The sequence below is a fragment of the Desmodus rotundus genome, chromosome 2 (assembly GCF_022682495.2).
Source record: "Desmodus rotundus isolate HL8 chromosome 2, HLdesRot8A.1, whole genome shotgun sequence".
NCBI lineage: Eukaryota > Metazoa > Chordata > Mammalia > Chiroptera > Phyllostomidae > Desmodus > Desmodus rotundus.
In genome coordinates this window covers 159927893-159945646 of record NC_071388.1, presented here as the reverse complement: position 1 = coordinate 159945646, position 17754 = coordinate 159927893, and the positions used below count along the sequence as shown (strand labels likewise).

The window sequence follows — 17754 nt, the reverse complement described above, 5'->3', positions numbered from 1 at the left end:
AGTAATAGAACCCCCTGATTTTTAGTGGGGCACGTGGATACCCAAAATAAGGGCTACATATTTTACCTTCCCTTTCATGGGACTAAATTTCTGGCCAGTAAAATGGAGCCAAGTAGTGAGTGCAACTCCAGGTCATATCCTTACAGGGAAGAAGCTTGTCTCTGCCTTTTCCCTTTCCCCTTCCCTTCGGCTGGAATGCGATCTGAGTGGGTCTGCCACCTTGGACCACGTGGGAGGAAGGGGAACCAACAAGAAGAAGACTGGAACCTTGACTGCTTGCTGGAGGAGAGCTACCATGCTGGTTGAAGCTTAAAGTCAGATGGAAATACACTCACCTTGCCTAAGCCATTGTGAATTTAGGTTTCTGTTATTGCAGCTGAACTGCTATTATAGCCATTGAGTAGCTTTAAGTAAAAGTGGACTCTTTCTGAGAGCAGGGTGTAAAGGACCTCTCTCCTCACTGCTGGGTCTGTAAGAACCACTGTTGTGGGCACGAAGGGCAGCAGTGGGGGAGGGGAACTCCCTCGATGTCCACTGAATACAACCTTGACGTTGCCTTTGTGGGTTACGAGTACAACACCAATATCGACAGACCCGGATGGAACAACTATCATCCTCCTTGGCAGATAATTTTGTTGTTCTTGTTTGCTCTGTTTAGTTAACTTTAATGATCAAAAATTCTAAAAAGCTCAGTCGACTCTTCAGGAATCCCTGACTTCTACGCCTCTACGCCCATGTATACTTCACGGAAATGGTTGCCTTCGTCACCCCTCAGCCTGCATTTCTGCATAAGTGATCCAGAAGGTCCTTTACCTATTTTCTAAATCTTTCATTTCTGGAAAGTGGGTTTTCTTTTGAGAAATCAGGGAAACATATTTAATTTTCCATACTAAGGAGTGAGCAACAATTTTTTTTTACTTTGAAAAAAGAATTATGAAACTGACATGGTAGTGGAGATGCTCACACCCTTGGGGGGAGGGGAGTGTGGGGAAGGGGGAATACCGAGAAAATATTTGCCCTCTAGTATGGAGTGTCTTTGAGGAGTGTGGACTCATGTGCTATTTCTTAGGAAGCATAAGATTTGGGAACCTAGTGCCCAGCAACTGTGGCACTTCTTTATCAGACTGGGCTTTGCAATGAGCTCATTTCCAAAGCTGAATGGTACGAGCCTTATGAAATTACTGCAGGATGTTTCAAATTCTCCTGGTGTCATAGAGGTGCAAGAAACAAGCAGAACAGTTTTCTGATAAGACTTCTATAGCACTGTACGGCTGACAGGAATACTTATATGTCTGGGCCCACTGACAGTCTCCGCGGACAGATGGAGCAGGCACGATCCCCGTCTTCTTTTTGGGAAACTGACCCACAGAGAAGGGGCAGCTGCAAAATGATGAGGCTGAGAACTGAACCTCATGTGTCCTGTACTCCAAGTTCTGAGCTTCTGCTGCAGGAACCACATCACCTCTGCAAATCGTGGCCCTGGGCAGATGCTTACCCACACATACAACACTGTAGCACCTCATCCATCCAGGCTGCAGCCAAAGGATTTAGAAGACAATGGAGCATGCCATTAACACACACTATGTAGCTAAATTTCTTTCTTCTCAGAAGAAAAGAAAATAAATTGCAAAGTAACTAATGCCAAATAACACAGCTTTTTTTAAAAAAAATTTTTAGGTGGGTGGGGAGGACTGGCAAATGCTGAATAGGTGCCAGTTCTATATCTGTTCCTTATAAAAATTTTGGTTTTAGATAGGGAGATTCTCAAGGCCCCTCTCTGAACTTCGGTGAACTTTATTGGGATGAACAATACACACTTAGATGAATAAATAGTCCATAATAAAGAAGGGCTATAAAGTTGCATTTTACCTACATGCACTAAAGTCAGGCTCAGCAGATAAACATTTCAAAGGCCTCCTGGGGCAGTCTAGCACCACAAATCTTAACGGCGAAACAACAACACAGAAGTCACTGTGGAGCATTCATGCATTTTAGCAACAGGCAGCCAAGGACGAAGCACTGGGCGTAAGAGCCGGCGGCTGCTGTGAGCGGCAGCGTAAATACCATGCAGTGTCACAAGAGAGAGCTGCCAGACTGAACCAGGTAGCCAACTTGAACCACGCATTTCAAAACTCCGTTATGTGTAACTACCTTTCTAACATGGCAGCATATACGAAAATTATTTCCTTTATTAGTACAAATGCAAATTTTATTTTTTTTAAAACAATTGTGGTTAAGGTAATAATACTGCACATACCATTTTTTCAAAGTTTACTAGATTGTCAATGAACGTCTTGTTCCCCTCATGAGTAAATGTCATATCTGCAAAGAAATAAAAGTTACATTCTAATCACTAACAGAAATATGTCATATAAGAAATCACAATAGGACCATTAGCTTATGCAGGAGGATTTGCATAACACTGCAGTTGAAAAAAGCTGACAATAGTTCCTTTTATGTTAGGTGTTTGACTTTCTAACGCACTTTACCTGAGGTTAGTAAAATTTCCCAATTAACCCTCTGTTATGTTATCAAGTCTTCCAAATTGTGGATTCCTGCTCCTCCCGTAATCTTCCCGACCCTTTCAGAAAAGTCCGGGCTGAGGGATGATGACGAAGAAGGTGGAAGGATGGGATCACTCTTCCCAAAAAGATCAGCCTGACTAGGCTCTTGTTCATTTCCTCCCTGGCACGCTCATGGCTGGCTTGGCCTGTGCATTTCCTTAGAATTACCTTTGATGAGCAAAGGCATGAAGGGGATTAGCGGAGGCTCCAGCTTAGCTACTGTCAGCCTGTAGGCCCTGTGGTTTCTTGAAGGATCCTTCGGGGAAACAGAGAGACTGATGAACAATTAATGACACATACACCACCCCCTTTACCTCCTAACACACCCAGCCTTGTCACCCCACAATCACGTAGTTTGGAATCAAGTGCAGCTACGAAAGAAAGGTAGACTTAGTGAAACAAATTGATTTGGGTTTTAGAACAATTTTATGTGACATGAAAATAATTTGCTTTTTGTTTCCTTTTCTTGTTTGAAAGGGAGATTTGCATACAGAGAACAAGGGGAGAGACTCCTTTGATAGCAAATATAAAACGTATAAAACAAACAGCAGCCACGAGATTCCCTTCTCCGGAAGCCCTGCTCCTTCCTGGGGACTCTCCTCGGGTCGCCCTCCTTCACCAGGCACGGCCAGTCCTGACCTGCCCTCTCTGCAACCATCCCATCGCTCCTGCCAAGTCCTACGCACTCCTTTTCCGTCTGTTAACACCTCCCAGCCAGTGGGGAGAAATAATTTTGGCAAGCCAAGAAAAACGCAGCCTCCAACCCAGAGTCAACCTGTGCTAGCTGGAAAGGATCCTATTACGCTGCTTTTCTTAGTTACACAAATTGACCTTATGTGGGACATAAGTCCTCTTTAAGTTAGTTCCTGAGGGTGCCATTCATTAGTCAGACATGCTTGTTTTAGCAGCACTAAAACGGGATCATAAACTTCTTAAAGTCATACAAGGACAGATAAAATTTCTGAAACGAGGACTTCAATTCAGCTAATCAGAAATTGGATTAATACAGACGGCGCACAGAATAAAGGAGTCACTGCCACTTACCATTAAACTTTCAAACTCTGCATAGAACTTCTTGAACTTGCTTGGAAGTTTCTGTTAATGAAATGAAAATGCCACACTTATCTGTCAGATTCAATATCTAGGTATGTATCGAGGGTTACCATTTTTAAAGGAAATGTATTTCTTTTGGCTCTTAATCAAGCACCTCTAGGAGAGGCCAGACTATAATCTGTCTTGTCATTTGAGGATAATCTTCTGGAATATAGAGAATTCACCTTTTAAAAGTCTAAACCTAGCCCTGACCAGGTGGCTCAGATGGTTGGGGCGTCGTCCTCTATACCAGAAGGTCAGGGCACATACCTAGGTTGTATGGGTTTGATCCATGGTTGGGGCATGTACAGGAGGCAGCTGATCAATGTTTTTCTGACATTAATGTTTCTCTCTCTCTCTCGATCTCTCTCAAAATCAATAAACACAACCTTGGGTGATGATTGAAAAAAGAAGTCCATTTAGTCGAACCAGAAGTTACTGTGGATGCTGTGGCCTTCCTGCTTTTATAATGTTTGCTGAAATGGATTATTCCTAAAGAGGACTGCATTCCCAGATTACAAATGTTATGGAATTAAACTCTTTGATTCCTACAATTAGGAATCTAGACGAGAGAATATTAGGACTAAAAGTTTTAAAATGTTTCTACTTTAACCCTTCTCCTCTAACACTGCAAGCTACATGAGAACAGGAATTTTTACCACTTTTATTTACTGCTATATCTTCAGTGCCAAAAAGAGTCAGGAATTCAGCAGGTGTTCAATAAACATTTATTTGGCTAGATTAAACCTTTATTTCATAGATGGAAGAGACTGAGTCTCAGTTTAAATGAAATCCAAAGTCACACAGCTGATCATGGTCCCAGACTGGAACTCACATCACCTGCTTCCTTTCCTATTGCCTCTCCTGTATGCTCCATCTGTGCCCTCCTACACAAGCGTTTCTCCCCGTGCTCTCTGCCCTGCTGTGATACAGAAATTGACAGTTCCGCCAACTTAGTAATTTCTTACGTTTATGTTTTGGCATACTATTCAACACCACTGACTACCCTTGTGTCTACACCAGTAGGCCAGTACTGAAGCACTTTTCAATCTGGGGGTCTCACTGTGCTTAGGTTCTAGGCTTTTAGTAGAGCTGAACTTTCCTCTTCTGACTGGGCCACACTGAGAGAGAGCAGTGAGACATGTTTCCCATCTTGAGACTCTGGAAGCATCGCCCGAGTCCTGGGCCTCAGAGATTCCCTGCGCAGCTCCGTTTTGTGACTTCAACAACCGTTGTATGTATGGATTAGGCCCCTGCCACCCACAGAAAAACTCCTCCCTTCTCCGTCCCCCTCCTATCAGAAGCCACTTACCCATTCAAATATTTCCACTTAAACATTGTAAAATATCTGTAAAATATTTGTGTCTAGGAAGCCAAATCCATTTTCCTAGCACCTATTTTCAAGGTGGTCTTCAGGGAAACTTGCTACCCGGGCTTAGAGGGGATGTTCGCAGGCAGGAAAGCTGGAGGGTATCAAGAGACGTAAGGGTCTCATCCCACACAGAGCCCGAATCATCCTGTTAGGAGATCGCTTTACATGAACAGAGATCGTTTAAGAATGAGGCGTGAAGCACATTTTTGGTCACGCAGTTCTCTTTCTTGACTTAGCTGGCTTTGGGTCAAAGGCGCGAGGGCACAGGGTAGAAAAACCGCACGTCCAGAGCAGTGGGGCTCAACTGGGGGCACTTCTGCACCGTTCCCCAACCCGGGGAATGTTTGATAATGTCTGCAGACATTTTTTGTTGTCACTGGGGTGGGGTGAGGCGACAGGTGCTGCTGGTACACAGTAGGGAGAGGTGAGGGATGCCGCTAAGGGTCCTGCAATGCACGCGATAGCCTCCACACCAAGAACGACCCCTTCTCAAATGTTAGTACCGCTGGGGCCAGGGGCCTGCTCCCGGCTGTCATCCCCATTTGCTTTATTTCAGATGGGCCTTTCCCTGCTATTCTGATCCACTTCCTTTGCCATGTGGTTTAACTTGCTTTTCTGTGTTGTTCATGGACAGTTTCACATGGTTCTGTAGTTCCTGAAGGTCGGGCCCCATCTCCCACTCAGCTCATGGGGCCACAGGGCTCTCGCCAGAGCTGCGTGGGAGGCCCTTGGGAGGTACTTGGCAAGTACAGGTAGATAAACCCAAATCAAAGAGCTTTCTACTGCGTAATATAATTATATTTACCTTAAAAAATAGAGGCTTATACGAGATGAAAGGTTAATCTCTTTTCAACATGCAAGGATGAAAAAAGAAGCTCAGAGAATGATGGATGCTTTCCTATTCCCATGAGACTGAGGACTGGCCATTTAACTCTCTGCCTTTGCTGACTGCAACCAACCCCCTCCCCTGAGCAGCCTCCATTCTCCTCCTTAGACCAGGAGAGGGCACTACCTAGTGTTGCCCACACGCTGCATCCTCGATTTCTGGCTGCTGTCCTGTAGGACCTGCACAGGCCCTCCTGGACCCTTGTGAGGCTTCGTACTTCTCTAATCATTCCAACCAACTCATGTGGACTCTGCAGGGATCAGAAGCTGAAACAGGCTGGGAAAGCAGATTATCTGAGAGGACACCTGAGGTCTCCAGAGATCCCTGGAGCTGTGGGCCCAGGACAGGTGAGCCTGCACTGCGCTTCACTGCGCGGTGGTGCTGGCAGCACTACCCCTGTCCTCTCTCCAGGTGGAAGATGATACAGCTGCGTGGCCCGTGGGCCTCGCCGATTCCCTCACTCCTATATTCGGGGGATGAGCTGCTGTGTGCTGCATCTGCCTGGGAGTTTCAGAGAAAGCCGAGACCGAAGGACTTGTGAGGACCTGCCCTATAAACAGTGTTTCCCTTGAGGAAAACAGTTTCAAGGAGGACTGAAGGACATGTTCCAGGGAAACATCTAGTGGTGCAAACAGCTGCCTTCACCGCTGCACATTAAATCTCTGTTACCTCCTTCTGGCCCTCTTTTTGCGTCCCACTTACACATACTTTTTACTGTTAGTAAGAGTCTATTTTCGTGTGTATGTTCTATTAGAGGTTAGTATTTCTTTGACTATGTACCACATGTAAGGGGTCAGGCGCATTTTGAGTACTTAGCTACTGAAAAATGAAGACGTTCTCTGGCACAAATGAACAACTATCAACAAACCACTCCTTGCATTTGCTACAGAAATTCATGACACACCTGCATGACTTTTGTCCCAAACTGACCACTGGCCAGCTGCTGTTCCTCCAGACTCGCAGAGGTCTGCCAGGCAGCTACGAGGTACTTCGTACTTGGCTGGGCCGAACAGTTGGCCTGCTAGCTAATTCTCCCAGAAGCAAAATGACTACTTGGGCGTGGGGTGAGGGGAGGACCTTCTGTTGCCTCTTAATTATAGATAAGGTTTATCGCACCAGCAATAAGCAGACAATCCAGAAAACAATGGAATCTATGAACACAACCTTTGAAGTCACCCAGGCAATGTTGTTGATTCGCATTACAGCCAGGAACTAGACTTGCTATTATTTACACTGTGGAGACCAAGAAGCCGAGACCTCCTCCCTCCCGGGACCCATACAAGACAGGGACAATACCTTTGGAAATTCACACTCTGAGGCCACTAGAAAAAGAAGGCAGGTCACCTCCCTCAAAGTGTGCCACCTTTCCCACTGTGACAAGACTGTGAGTGATATTTCTCTACAAAAAGCTCACTGGTGTGCCCGGGTTTTTATTCATAAGGCGACAGTCACAGCTGGATCTCCACAGAAACTCACCTCCCATGTCAGCGCCAAGCGGCTCACGGCGACGTTGCTCAGCCCCATGACGATGGCGAAAAAGGAATTCAGATTTTTGTACTCCTTACAGCTGAAACGCAAGAGGCACATGCGTGAGTAAACTGCCTCTCTGAGTGAGAGAAGAAAAACTGGAGTTCTGTTTTCTGATAGTGATTAATATTCGTCAGGACCCCTCATGAGGACAGGCAGCAACAGGTTTAAGGTACTGGGTGAGTTCCTCTCTGGCTGTCAGTTCTGCTGGTTGAGTTCTCACTGCGATTTTAGGACGGCGATGGTTTGGGCCTGCTCAGTCCAAGTTTGGAGAAGGAACTTAAAGACACCTACCCTAGGGATCGTTATTTTGACCCTAAAGTTTGCTAAAAGCCCATGGAACCCAAGGGAAACATCTCGAGAGACAGGAAGAGAGAAAACAAATACCCTTCACCAAAGGCCAGACCTTTACCCGAAGCTGGGCACCTCCCGTGGCAGCTTGAGAGGCAACAAGGAGACCGCACAGCTGGAGAACCGCGACTTCAACCTGCCATGTGAATGCTTCTAATCTATTGAAAAGTATCAGTTTACAAGTCTTGATTCTTATGGACTCAAGGAGTTTTAAAGCTGAGAAAAAAACCTAAGCAATTGACAAAAAATAAATAAATTTTAAAAAGAACCTTATTTTCTCTGTGTTTTACTGATGTTAGTGAAGCTGATCATTTTGAATCTGTACCTACACCACTATTAGCTTTTACAAATATATATTTGGGAATAAGCATATGGTGGAACAAGGACAAAGATTCTTATTAGAATGGCAATATTTAGCCTAGGTACTTGGGTTAATTTTAAAATAAAAGGGAATCCCCAACTTCATACCACCTCCTTGAGAAGGGAAAGAATTCATTTTGCAGTAAGTGCAAATCCTTCTCCCCAAATCAATGTGATTATCTAACTTGACTATATCATAATCAAATCCCATTTGGATGAACATTCTTGTAAAAGCTTAATTAACTTGTTACATTTGCTGCCCCTCTTCTTGCAGAGGGAGCAACCAGGGGTGCTTAAATGGTCTGTGTGGAAATGGGGAAATGGAGTTCAGAGACTCTGTCTAGTGCATGTGATCTCACCAGTGCAAAGGCAAGCAAGGCCTTTGCTGGGTGAGGACCGGGGCTCTCAGGACAGGGGCTGAAAGCAATTCAGAGGCCCCCAGGGCTGACGGCGGTGCGTGTGACCATGCACAGGTCTGCCTCTGTCCCGTCTGTACGGCTTTGAATGAACACATGCAGGACCGCAGACTTGCCTGTCTGGTCACTGTTACCAGCCGACCTTATCTCCCTAAGTTAGTCATGAAATTTCTCTAAGCCTCAGTCTGTTCATCTGTCAGAGGGGGTGATAACACTTGGACTCCCAAATTCACCAACTTCTGGGCAGGTCAAAGAGCTGAAACAGAGTATGTTGAAGTTCTGTAAAAATGCCAGACAGCACACGCTACACTTCTGGGTTCAGAACTCAGTCTCATAGATCTCGGCGCATGAAAGTCTGCAGTCCTCCCCAGCTGGGCCGCGTAAACAGCGCCACTGTGGGACAGTGTGGATTAATAGTGGTTAAATGATATAAATCAATTAACACCAAAGGCCAAATCCACCAACTCACTTATATAATCAGACAGAAGAGAGATAAGAAAGGCAAAAATATTTTTAAAAATTCCTGAGCTCTTGAAAGGCTCTCCTGTGTTGCCTCTGTAAAACAACAGGACGTGGCCCCACGGTTCCCTGGCCTCCCATGTTTGCGAGCAGTCGCCCCCCTTGTCCCCAGGTGGCACTCCCCACCGCCTGGCTGTGATGGGGAGGGAATGGGCTCCTTGTGTGGGGAAGGCACGTATTGTCAGTTTCAGAGATCATCTCCTTCCAAGCAGGGGAAGGCGCAACAGTGCTGTTCTGGCTCCTAGGGAAAGTGGTTACACTCTGAACCAGAAATTCACAGGCACCATTCTACCAAATCTGTCTGCAAAGGGCAGCTTTTCCAAATTAAGAGAAGCAGCATTTGAATCCAAGGGATTTGGCTATCCAAAAACCCTCAGATTTTTGGCAAAAAATTCAAAGCATTTGGCAAGCCGATATGCATACAATGTCAAGCAGTATTTACTTCTTTGTTTAGCTCTGGAAATCCGACTCTATGCGGGATCTAAGTCATTTGGCTGAAGAATTGCCTAGCAAGGATCGCTTGTGCTCCCCACCTTCCTGTGCTCCAGCTCCCTGCCTTTAGAAAGGAAAGAAGTCTCCCAGCCACAGGCCGCATTTAGCATTTTATTTTTAGCATTGTGGCAATACCAAAAACATGGGCGTCAACAGGACGTCGTCAGGCATATCTAAATGGCAGAAGATTAAATTCATGTCAGGGAGATATCTAACTGGCCCCTGCAGTAATTAAATTGTTTCCCATTTAGTGCTGTTAAATAGAATATGTATAAGATGCTCGCTTTTTCTGATGTTTATGCACATGATTTTCATGTACCAGGTTAGCTTGCTGTTACTCATTTTACGGATTTTATTCTGGCTGAGTTAGAGGTGCTGTTGTACACACATGTACTCACTGCCCTCTACTGGTGAGAATGTGTCACGTTGGACATGACTTCAAGAGCCTCCTAAAACAGAACTTTCTACAGCAGAACTTTGCTGAAGGACTCTTCCAGGGGTGTCCAACCTTTTGGCGTCTCTGGGCCACACTGGAAGAAGAAGAGTTGTCTTGGGCCACACATTAAATACACAAACAGTAACAAAACCAAAAAATACTCTTAATGTTTTACGTAAATTTATGATTGTGTTGGGTCATCCTGGGCCATGGGTTGGACGCCCTTGCCTGAGGGAGGCACAAAGTTTGAGGAGCTCAGAGCAAAAAGAGGTCACGATTTCGGCTCCAGCATGGATGCTGCAAGATGTTGATTTATATGATGATGTCAAATATTACAAAAACTAGACAAAATTAATCTTTTACAAAGTGCGGTTATTCTTAAGGCCCTGTGGTCAGTCCTTGTGCACAAGGAGATCCTGTATCTTGCTTTTCTTTCTAAGATGAAGTCTGAGAGAACAAAATGAAAACACAACTCAAACGCTTTTCTCTCCCCAGGCTGATGATACTTACTGTGCTGCTATCTTAATAAATTTTTTTAAGAGCTGAACACGCTTGTTGGGCTGGGAACAAAGGCAAATCTCAGTGGCAACCCAAAACTGAATTTCATTAAATCTCCTCAGGAACAAATCCAAGTTTGCTGTGGTCTTTTTAAAATTATGCCTTCCAAATGTGTGATAGATTAGCTCCAGCTAGAAAAAAAAAAAGGAAAACAATTTCACTTCTTTGTTTTTTAATCAAAACACCAGCGAGGCCTCTCTGTTTGTTCAGACAAACCGACAGTGGTCAGCAAATGTGACTATTATCACTGACCAGGGTTCGACTGGCACTCTAGGTCTGAAGGGCTTCGGTGAGGCTCGTCAAATACTAACAACAAGCCAGGTGCTGTTGGCTTAATACTCTCAGGAAGACATAGCTTACTGTAAATCACCAAGATGTTTCTCTAGCCCTCAAAGACTTTGACAGGCTTTATTAATAAACTCAATATTTTAAAAAGATCATGTGGTTTCCATATTGCAGCACGTCCTAACATTTGCAGCTGAGCAACGCCAGCAGGCTCCATCCAGAATTGCTGTGGTACCTACTAATGCTCTCAATCAAGCAGCTTACCTCATGCACACAGTTGAAGAGTTCCCAATCATAAATTGTCATCTGGTATGCTAAATCTTTCGAGCTCATCAGTTCAAAAGTTCCCACTGTTCCAACGGTTGGGCCTTCCTGTTCTGGCAAAGGAGTCTATGAATAATCATGCAAAAATATATCAGAATCTCAAAACAGACAAGCACTTAATGCTGACTGCTTTAAGGAGTTGGTACGGGGAAAGGATTCTGGAAATGCTTTCGGGAATATTTTGAAACTTTGATTTTACCCAGGGGAGAAAGATGCCTTTACTCTTAATGCTCACTTGCTTTGGTGCCAACTTTATAATCATCATCACTATAATCAATTCCCACTGCCTGAAAAATGTGGACCGTGACAAATAAGATTCAGAGAAGAGTGGCCTGTGGCGGTTCTCTTCTGCCTGGGCCTGGGAGCTCCCTGGAAACAATTTATTTTCTCTGGTAAAGACGTAAGGAGTTCGTGGAGACCTTTCCCTCCTGTTTCCTGGGGAAGCTGTTCCAAAGCAGGCGCGGCGGTTTGGGACGGTTACCCACGGGACTAATTAATTACTACTTACTCTGCCAGGCAGCTGACTGTGGTCAAGTTGCCACATCGCCATCTCTTATGACACATTGCCTGGGGTTACTGGGTGACAGGCCCTGTGCTCTGCGACTCATCTGCTCCCCGGGAGACGTTGGTTAAGAATGACTTCCACGTGGTCGTGATGTTCGGGTGAGGCACCAGAAAGCCACACTCTGCTACTCTCAGAACGCTCCGTCCAACTTACTCATTTCGTTGTGTTTTATGAGGAAAGATTTACGGTGCTCCCCTTTGCAATGAATGATTCACACACACTGGAAACTTGTGTATAAAGTATTAATACCTATCTATATGCACAAAGTTATAGAAGTCACATGAATTGGACAAGAACTTCCCTAATACTAGGGGATACCGTATTTGGATATTCAATATTTAGATTGGAAGTACTAATATTGTACAAGTTGCAGCATCATCATTATTATCCTTACCCATAATGGTTACACTTTATAAATGCCCGGTCCACTCTGGGCACTAAAGAAATAACACGTTCAGGATGTAGGTGGTCCCTGCATCTGAAAGTTGGCCATTAAGAGAGGAGGCTGCCCGACTAGCAAGTGCCACACTGCACATGGATGAAGAGTCAACTGCCAGCATCCGTTTGCACGTATAAAGGACCAGACAGAGGCATCAACACACTCCTGAGTCTTGGACACACAGATGAACAGGTGGGGGAAAGTGAATAGGCTTTTTGGAGAGTTAGTGGGCATTTAGAATGAAGTATGGCCTGAAGAGTTTCTCAGATAAACAGCTGGGCTTTGAAAGATGAAGCAGACAAACTTTGGGTGGGTTAGAACAGCCAGGGTTTCTCCGAGCTACCAGGGTGGCCTGCTACAGGTTAAAAGATGGCAAGAGGGACATGAAGGTGGGGAAGCTACTAGCCTTGTGTACAGGATCACAGAGCTCAGGGGCACCAAATGGCCAGCTTGGCCAGCTTTTAGAAAGCCCTTGAGTACCAGATGAGGAATGGGGGAGTTTGTAATACACCAGGTTAGTGCCAGCTTTAGGGAGTAACAGATTCTAAAGCTAAACTGCTAACCACAGGCTTGGATTGATTCCCTAACCTCCCGAATGCGTGTTGCCAGCTCTGGTAAGTTGAGATCACAGTACCTAGAACCTAGGCTTGTTGAGAGGATTGGATGGGAATAATGTAAGTGTAGCACATAAGCACAGCACCTGGCACAGGGGTGGGGACCCCTATCCTCCTCTCCCCACCCCCATTAGTTCCCGTCCTAGGTGTGTGGAGCATTGCAAAGGTATGGGAATGCGTGATCAGCCCAACACCTGGGTGTACGAGCTAAATGCTGTTGTTCCTATTCACTCTACACAGGGGACAGAGAGCAGGGAAGAAAAACAATGATGTCAAAGTTTTAAACCTTAGGGAGCCAACCTGAAGCTGATGGGCAAGTAGCTTATGAAAGTAAATAAGGAGGATGGTTCCAGCAGAGTAGGTCTTAGGTCGAAAAGCTGGGGAAGCTTTCAAATGCCAGGCCTGAGGACCCCTCTCAGGCTCAGACTGCCCCTCCACATTCTCCCTGCCCTCTTGCAGTTGCTACTGTGACCACAGTCCCTCTGCTCCTCTGTGGAACTGCCCCCCCATCTTTCCCATGGGTCTGCTCTCTCCTCAGTCTGCCTAGCTCCCATCTCTTTTTCTTGAGTCCTTATAGCTTTTCACAGAGAGGACAAGTCAACCCAATGACTGCAGGGAAGATGCCAATATAAAGAAATATATAAAATTGTCTAACTTATGGATATGGTCTATCGTTCCTGCATCCCTTTAGAGAAAATAATGGGAAGCCCTGTTGAATCTTTACTTTTTTTTAGTGGGCTGGACTCACCAAGCCTCCTCCCTTTTTGGCAAAGGGCAGGCTGACCCTTTCCTAATGTGAGCGGCCACGGGTGCTCCTCTCTCTGAAGTGGGGGGTGTACTTGCTGACTCTGGGCCCCACTGAAGCTTTTCCTCAGGCCAAATTCACAGAGACAACCCTGTGGAAATTTCCTACAGAGGAGGCACAGCAGAGCTTATGCCAGGTCTGCATTGTACAGACAGAGCTGAAACGCCCGCATAGAAGCAGAGCTCCCGGACTCTCTCTCTGCCCTCTTTTTGAGAGCTGATTTCCTTGGTAAGCCTGGATGGTGGGGGCTGAGAGGACAGCACTGTTACCTTCCCATTTTCCAGATGAGAAAATGGAGACATAAAAAGGACGTGCCAATTGTCAGTGACAAAGAGGCAGTTAGCTGCCACCCTGGCGTCTGTCCCTCTTTCCTTGTGCTCCCACATTCTGTGCCTAGCTCTGCAATGGCATTTGTCACCTTGGGTTCTCATGACACTCTGGTGTCCCTCACTACCCTATGAGTTCTGTGAGCCACAGAGGCAGTGGTGCATTCATCTTCAAGACCGTCCCCGAGCCAGAGCCGTCTACAATGCCCGCAACGACACAGTGAGCACTTAAGAAAAGTCGAAGGAACCGGTGAATGGATAAAAGTAGAACCAAATCCCAGTACAATGGGATTTTAGTGTAATTTTTTCTGTACTAATATTTATGCTTAAACAGACTGTCAAGAGCACTTACAGACCCGGAATCCAAGTCCTGCACTGCCCAGGATCAATTGTCGCACGCTCCTAATTCTAGACAACACAGTCTAGCCCCACAGTGTGCTCTCTTCTAGGTTGTGTGTGTGCCAGCCCTCGCCTTAACTGGACCCTCCCTGTCATAAGGGATGCCAGCCTAGTGTCACACAGGAGCTAGCACAGCACTGGGACAAAACACACACTTCTTAACTCCGCGCTGACAGACCAAAGGCTTTGGCCAGCATCCTGGACTGCAGAGTCATCCCGTGTATGACTCTTCCTAGAAGGATTGTCTTTGAAGAAGTTTTTAGAAAGTCGGAAAAGGAGCTGCATGTTTACAGTTTTGTGAGGCAGGTAAGGCCTGACAACGGCAACATAACTTGCAGCCCAGTGAACAGTAGGGAAAAAGGGAAACAAGTTCATGTCCGGGGTACTTGTTGCAAAGTAAATTCCTTTCAATTGCTCAGGCCTTAAAATGGAAGACTAGCGAGAAGGAGAACTTGCCAGGCTGTAGGATGCTGTGCAAATAAACAGAGGCTTAGAAGTTAGTATCTGCCCCACAGGGAGCTGGAGGCCGTCCCCACGCTCCATCCGAGCGCCGCACACTGCAGCCAAGAACCAGCTGGCAAGAGAGGCCTGATGATGGCAAACACATCATGCAGCACCTCCCACCAGGCTCCACTAAACTGGCTTCTGATGGCTTCCATTGCCAGGGGAGGGCAGCATAACTCATTTACGCCATAATTTTTCCCCAGTCCCTTGATGGGAAATATTTATTTTTTTAAATGTATTTTATTGATTATACTATTATAGTTCTCTCAATTTTCCCCCTTCCCCACCCAATACCCCCTTCCCTCCAGCGATGCCCCCTTTAGTTCATGTCCATTGGTCATGCATTTAAGTTCTTTGGCTTTTCCATTTCCTATACTATTCTTAACACACCCCCCCCCCCCCCCCCCGTCTATTTTGTACCTACCAATTAGGCTTCTTAATCCCTGCATCTTCCCCCCCACACTCTCCCCCGTCCCCGCTGATAACCCTGCAAATCATCTCCATATCTATGATTCTGTTCCTGTTCTGGTTGTTGGCAAAGTTTGCTTTTTTGGATTCAGTTGTTGATAGTTGAGAATTTGTTGCCATTTTAATGTTCATAGTTTTGATCTTCTTTTTCTAAAATAAGTCCCTTTAACATTTCATGTAATAACTGTTTGGTGATGATGAACTCCTTTAGCTTTACTTTTCTGGGAAGGACTTTATCTGCCCTTCCATTCTAAATGATAGCTTTGCTGGATAGAGTAATCTTGGATGTAGGTCCTTGCCTTTCATGATTTTGAACACTTCTTTCCATCCCCTTCTTGCCTATAAGGTTCTTTTGAGAAATCAGCTGACAGTCTTATGGGAACTCCTTTGTAGGGAACTCTCTGCCTTTTTTTTTTTCCTGCTTTTAAGATTCTTTATCTTTACCTTTAACCTTTGGCATTTTAATTATGATGTCTCAGTGTGATCCTCTTTGGGTCCAACTTGTTTGGGACTCTCTGTGCTTCCTGGACTTGCATGTCTATTTCCTTTACCAAGTTAGGGAAGTTTTCTTTCATTATTTTTTCAAATAAGTTTTCAATTTCTTGCTCTTCCTCTTTTCCTACTGTAATCCATATGATTTGGATGTTGGTACATTTGGAGATGTCCTAGGAGGTCCTTACACTATCCTTGCTTTTTTAAATTCTTTTTTCATCTTGTGGTTAAATGCTTATTTCTTCCTTATGTGACAAATCGTTGATTTGAATCACAGCTTCCTCCCCTTCACTGTTGGTTCCCTGTAGATTTTTCTTTATTTCACTCAATGTAACCTTCATTTCTTCCTTTATGTTGTTGCTGTACCCAATGAGTTCTTTGAGTATCCTGATCACCAGTGTTTTGAAGTCTGGATCTGATAGGCTGATTATCTCAGTTTTATTTAGTTCTTTTTCTGGGATTTTGCTCTGTTCTTTCATTTGGGCCATATTTCTTTGTCTCCTCATTTTGGCAGGCTCCCTGTGTTTGTTTCTGTGTATTAGATGGAGCTGCTTTGATTCCCTGTCTTAGTAGCATGTAGAAAAGGCACCTGTAATTGTGTGGTGTGGAGCCTTAGGTAATTGTCAGGATGAGGCAACCTGCTTCACCACTTTGTGGCTCTGTGTGGGGAAGGAGGGCTTGGAGATGGGACAGTGCCACTGCCTGGCTTCTGGAGGTTTGCTCAGCATTCACCCCATTTCCAGTCACTCCACCCACTTCCTGTACGTGACTGGCACCCTTCCAGCTGTTGCCCTGGGGGTGGATCCCAGAGTGGGTGGGTTTGCATATGTTCTAAGTCCATGTGGGTCCTTTAAACAGAGTCTTCTGAAAATCCAGCAGTTTCTTCTGCCTCCCCAAGCCCCACTGGGAACTTTTACAACCAGAAGTTATGGGAATTTATCCTTCCCAGTATTGGAACCCTGGGCTGTGTGGTCTGCCTGGGGCTGGGATTGCTGGCTCCCAAGGTGCCCCTCCTGATTTTTATCCGCTGCATGTGAGTGTGGGACTGTCTGTTACTCTGCCACTGCTGCCTCTCTGCACCACACTGCATGTCCGCGCCTCTCCGCCCACCTGGAGGAATGTGGCTTCTTTAAATCTTTGGTTGTCAGACTTCCATACAGCTTGATTTTCTGAGGGTTCTGGGTGTTATTTGTTTTGAGATCTAGTTGTGATTCTTTCTATGGTTATGCGAGGAGGTGAAGTGTGTCCACCTATGCCTCCATCTTGACTGGATGGAAATATTTATTTTTTAGAAAGCGATGAATGTAGATGACCAAAAATGTATCAAAAGGATGGTGAGCAGACTCAGATCTTATAACACCGGTGGTTGAGGAAAGGCAAGGGTGCTCATTGGTCATGATGGGTGAGCACTTAATGTAGTTAAACATCCCCCCCAATGCAACTCAGTTCACCTCTAGCCCCTGTGTCGCAGTTTTCTTAGTAAAGGAGCCCTGTGTGTCCAAAGATGGACAAAAGCTAGTCTTCTAGTCTCCGAATTTGCCCCACAGGTGTTCTAAGGTACCTTAACAGCCACTCACCTCTATGTCCAATTTTTATAGGATAAACAGAAATGAACCCTACCCCCTGCATAAAAGAGAGTAGGCTACTCAGTCATCAGCAGGAGCCCATTAATCCTGTATTCACAGAGAGCTGCATGTGGCGGGGAGCAAGTATTTTGGAGACTTAGGGAAGGTGGTTGGCCCCTGGTGTCTCCTACACAAGACAGAACACTTTCGGGAAGAGCGTTTTTCATACCGGAGCGGGGCTCTGCCAGTGTAGTCTACTACCCCCTGTAGAGTATGATAAATCTGAGCAGCTCGTCCTAAAATTATTCCTATCCTGGTCTAACTACTCATATTTTTAATATTAATATTTAAATTGGGGACATTGCAAGGAGGTGAATTCCTACAAAGAATTCTGA

General features: G+C 45.3%; 1 protein-coding gene across 11 annotated transcripts in view; it reads right to left on the bottom strand.

The window, feature by feature from the left end:
• The window catches only part of RAPGEF4 (Rap guanine nucleotide exchange factor 4), a 278213-nt gene that overhangs the window by 11930 nt on the left and 248529 nt on the right, over window positions 1-17754 (bottom strand). For all 11 annotated transcript variants that reach the window (XM_024561474.3, XM_024561475.3, XM_045196251.3 and 8 more), the window contains 6 exons: window positions 11123-11248; window positions 10526-10704; window positions 7391-7481; window positions 3609-3659; window positions 2733-2820; window positions 2258-2322 (listed from right to left, as the gene is read on the bottom strand). In XM_024561474.3, the coding sequence (XP_024417242.2) occupies window positions 2258-2322; window positions 2733-2820; window positions 3609-3659; window positions 7391-7481; window positions 10526-10704; window positions 11123-11248 (600 nt within the window). The remainder of the gene's footprint in view (window positions 1-2257; window positions 2323-2732; window positions 2821-3608; window positions 3660-7390; window positions 7482-10525; window positions 10705-11122; window positions 11249-17754) is intronic.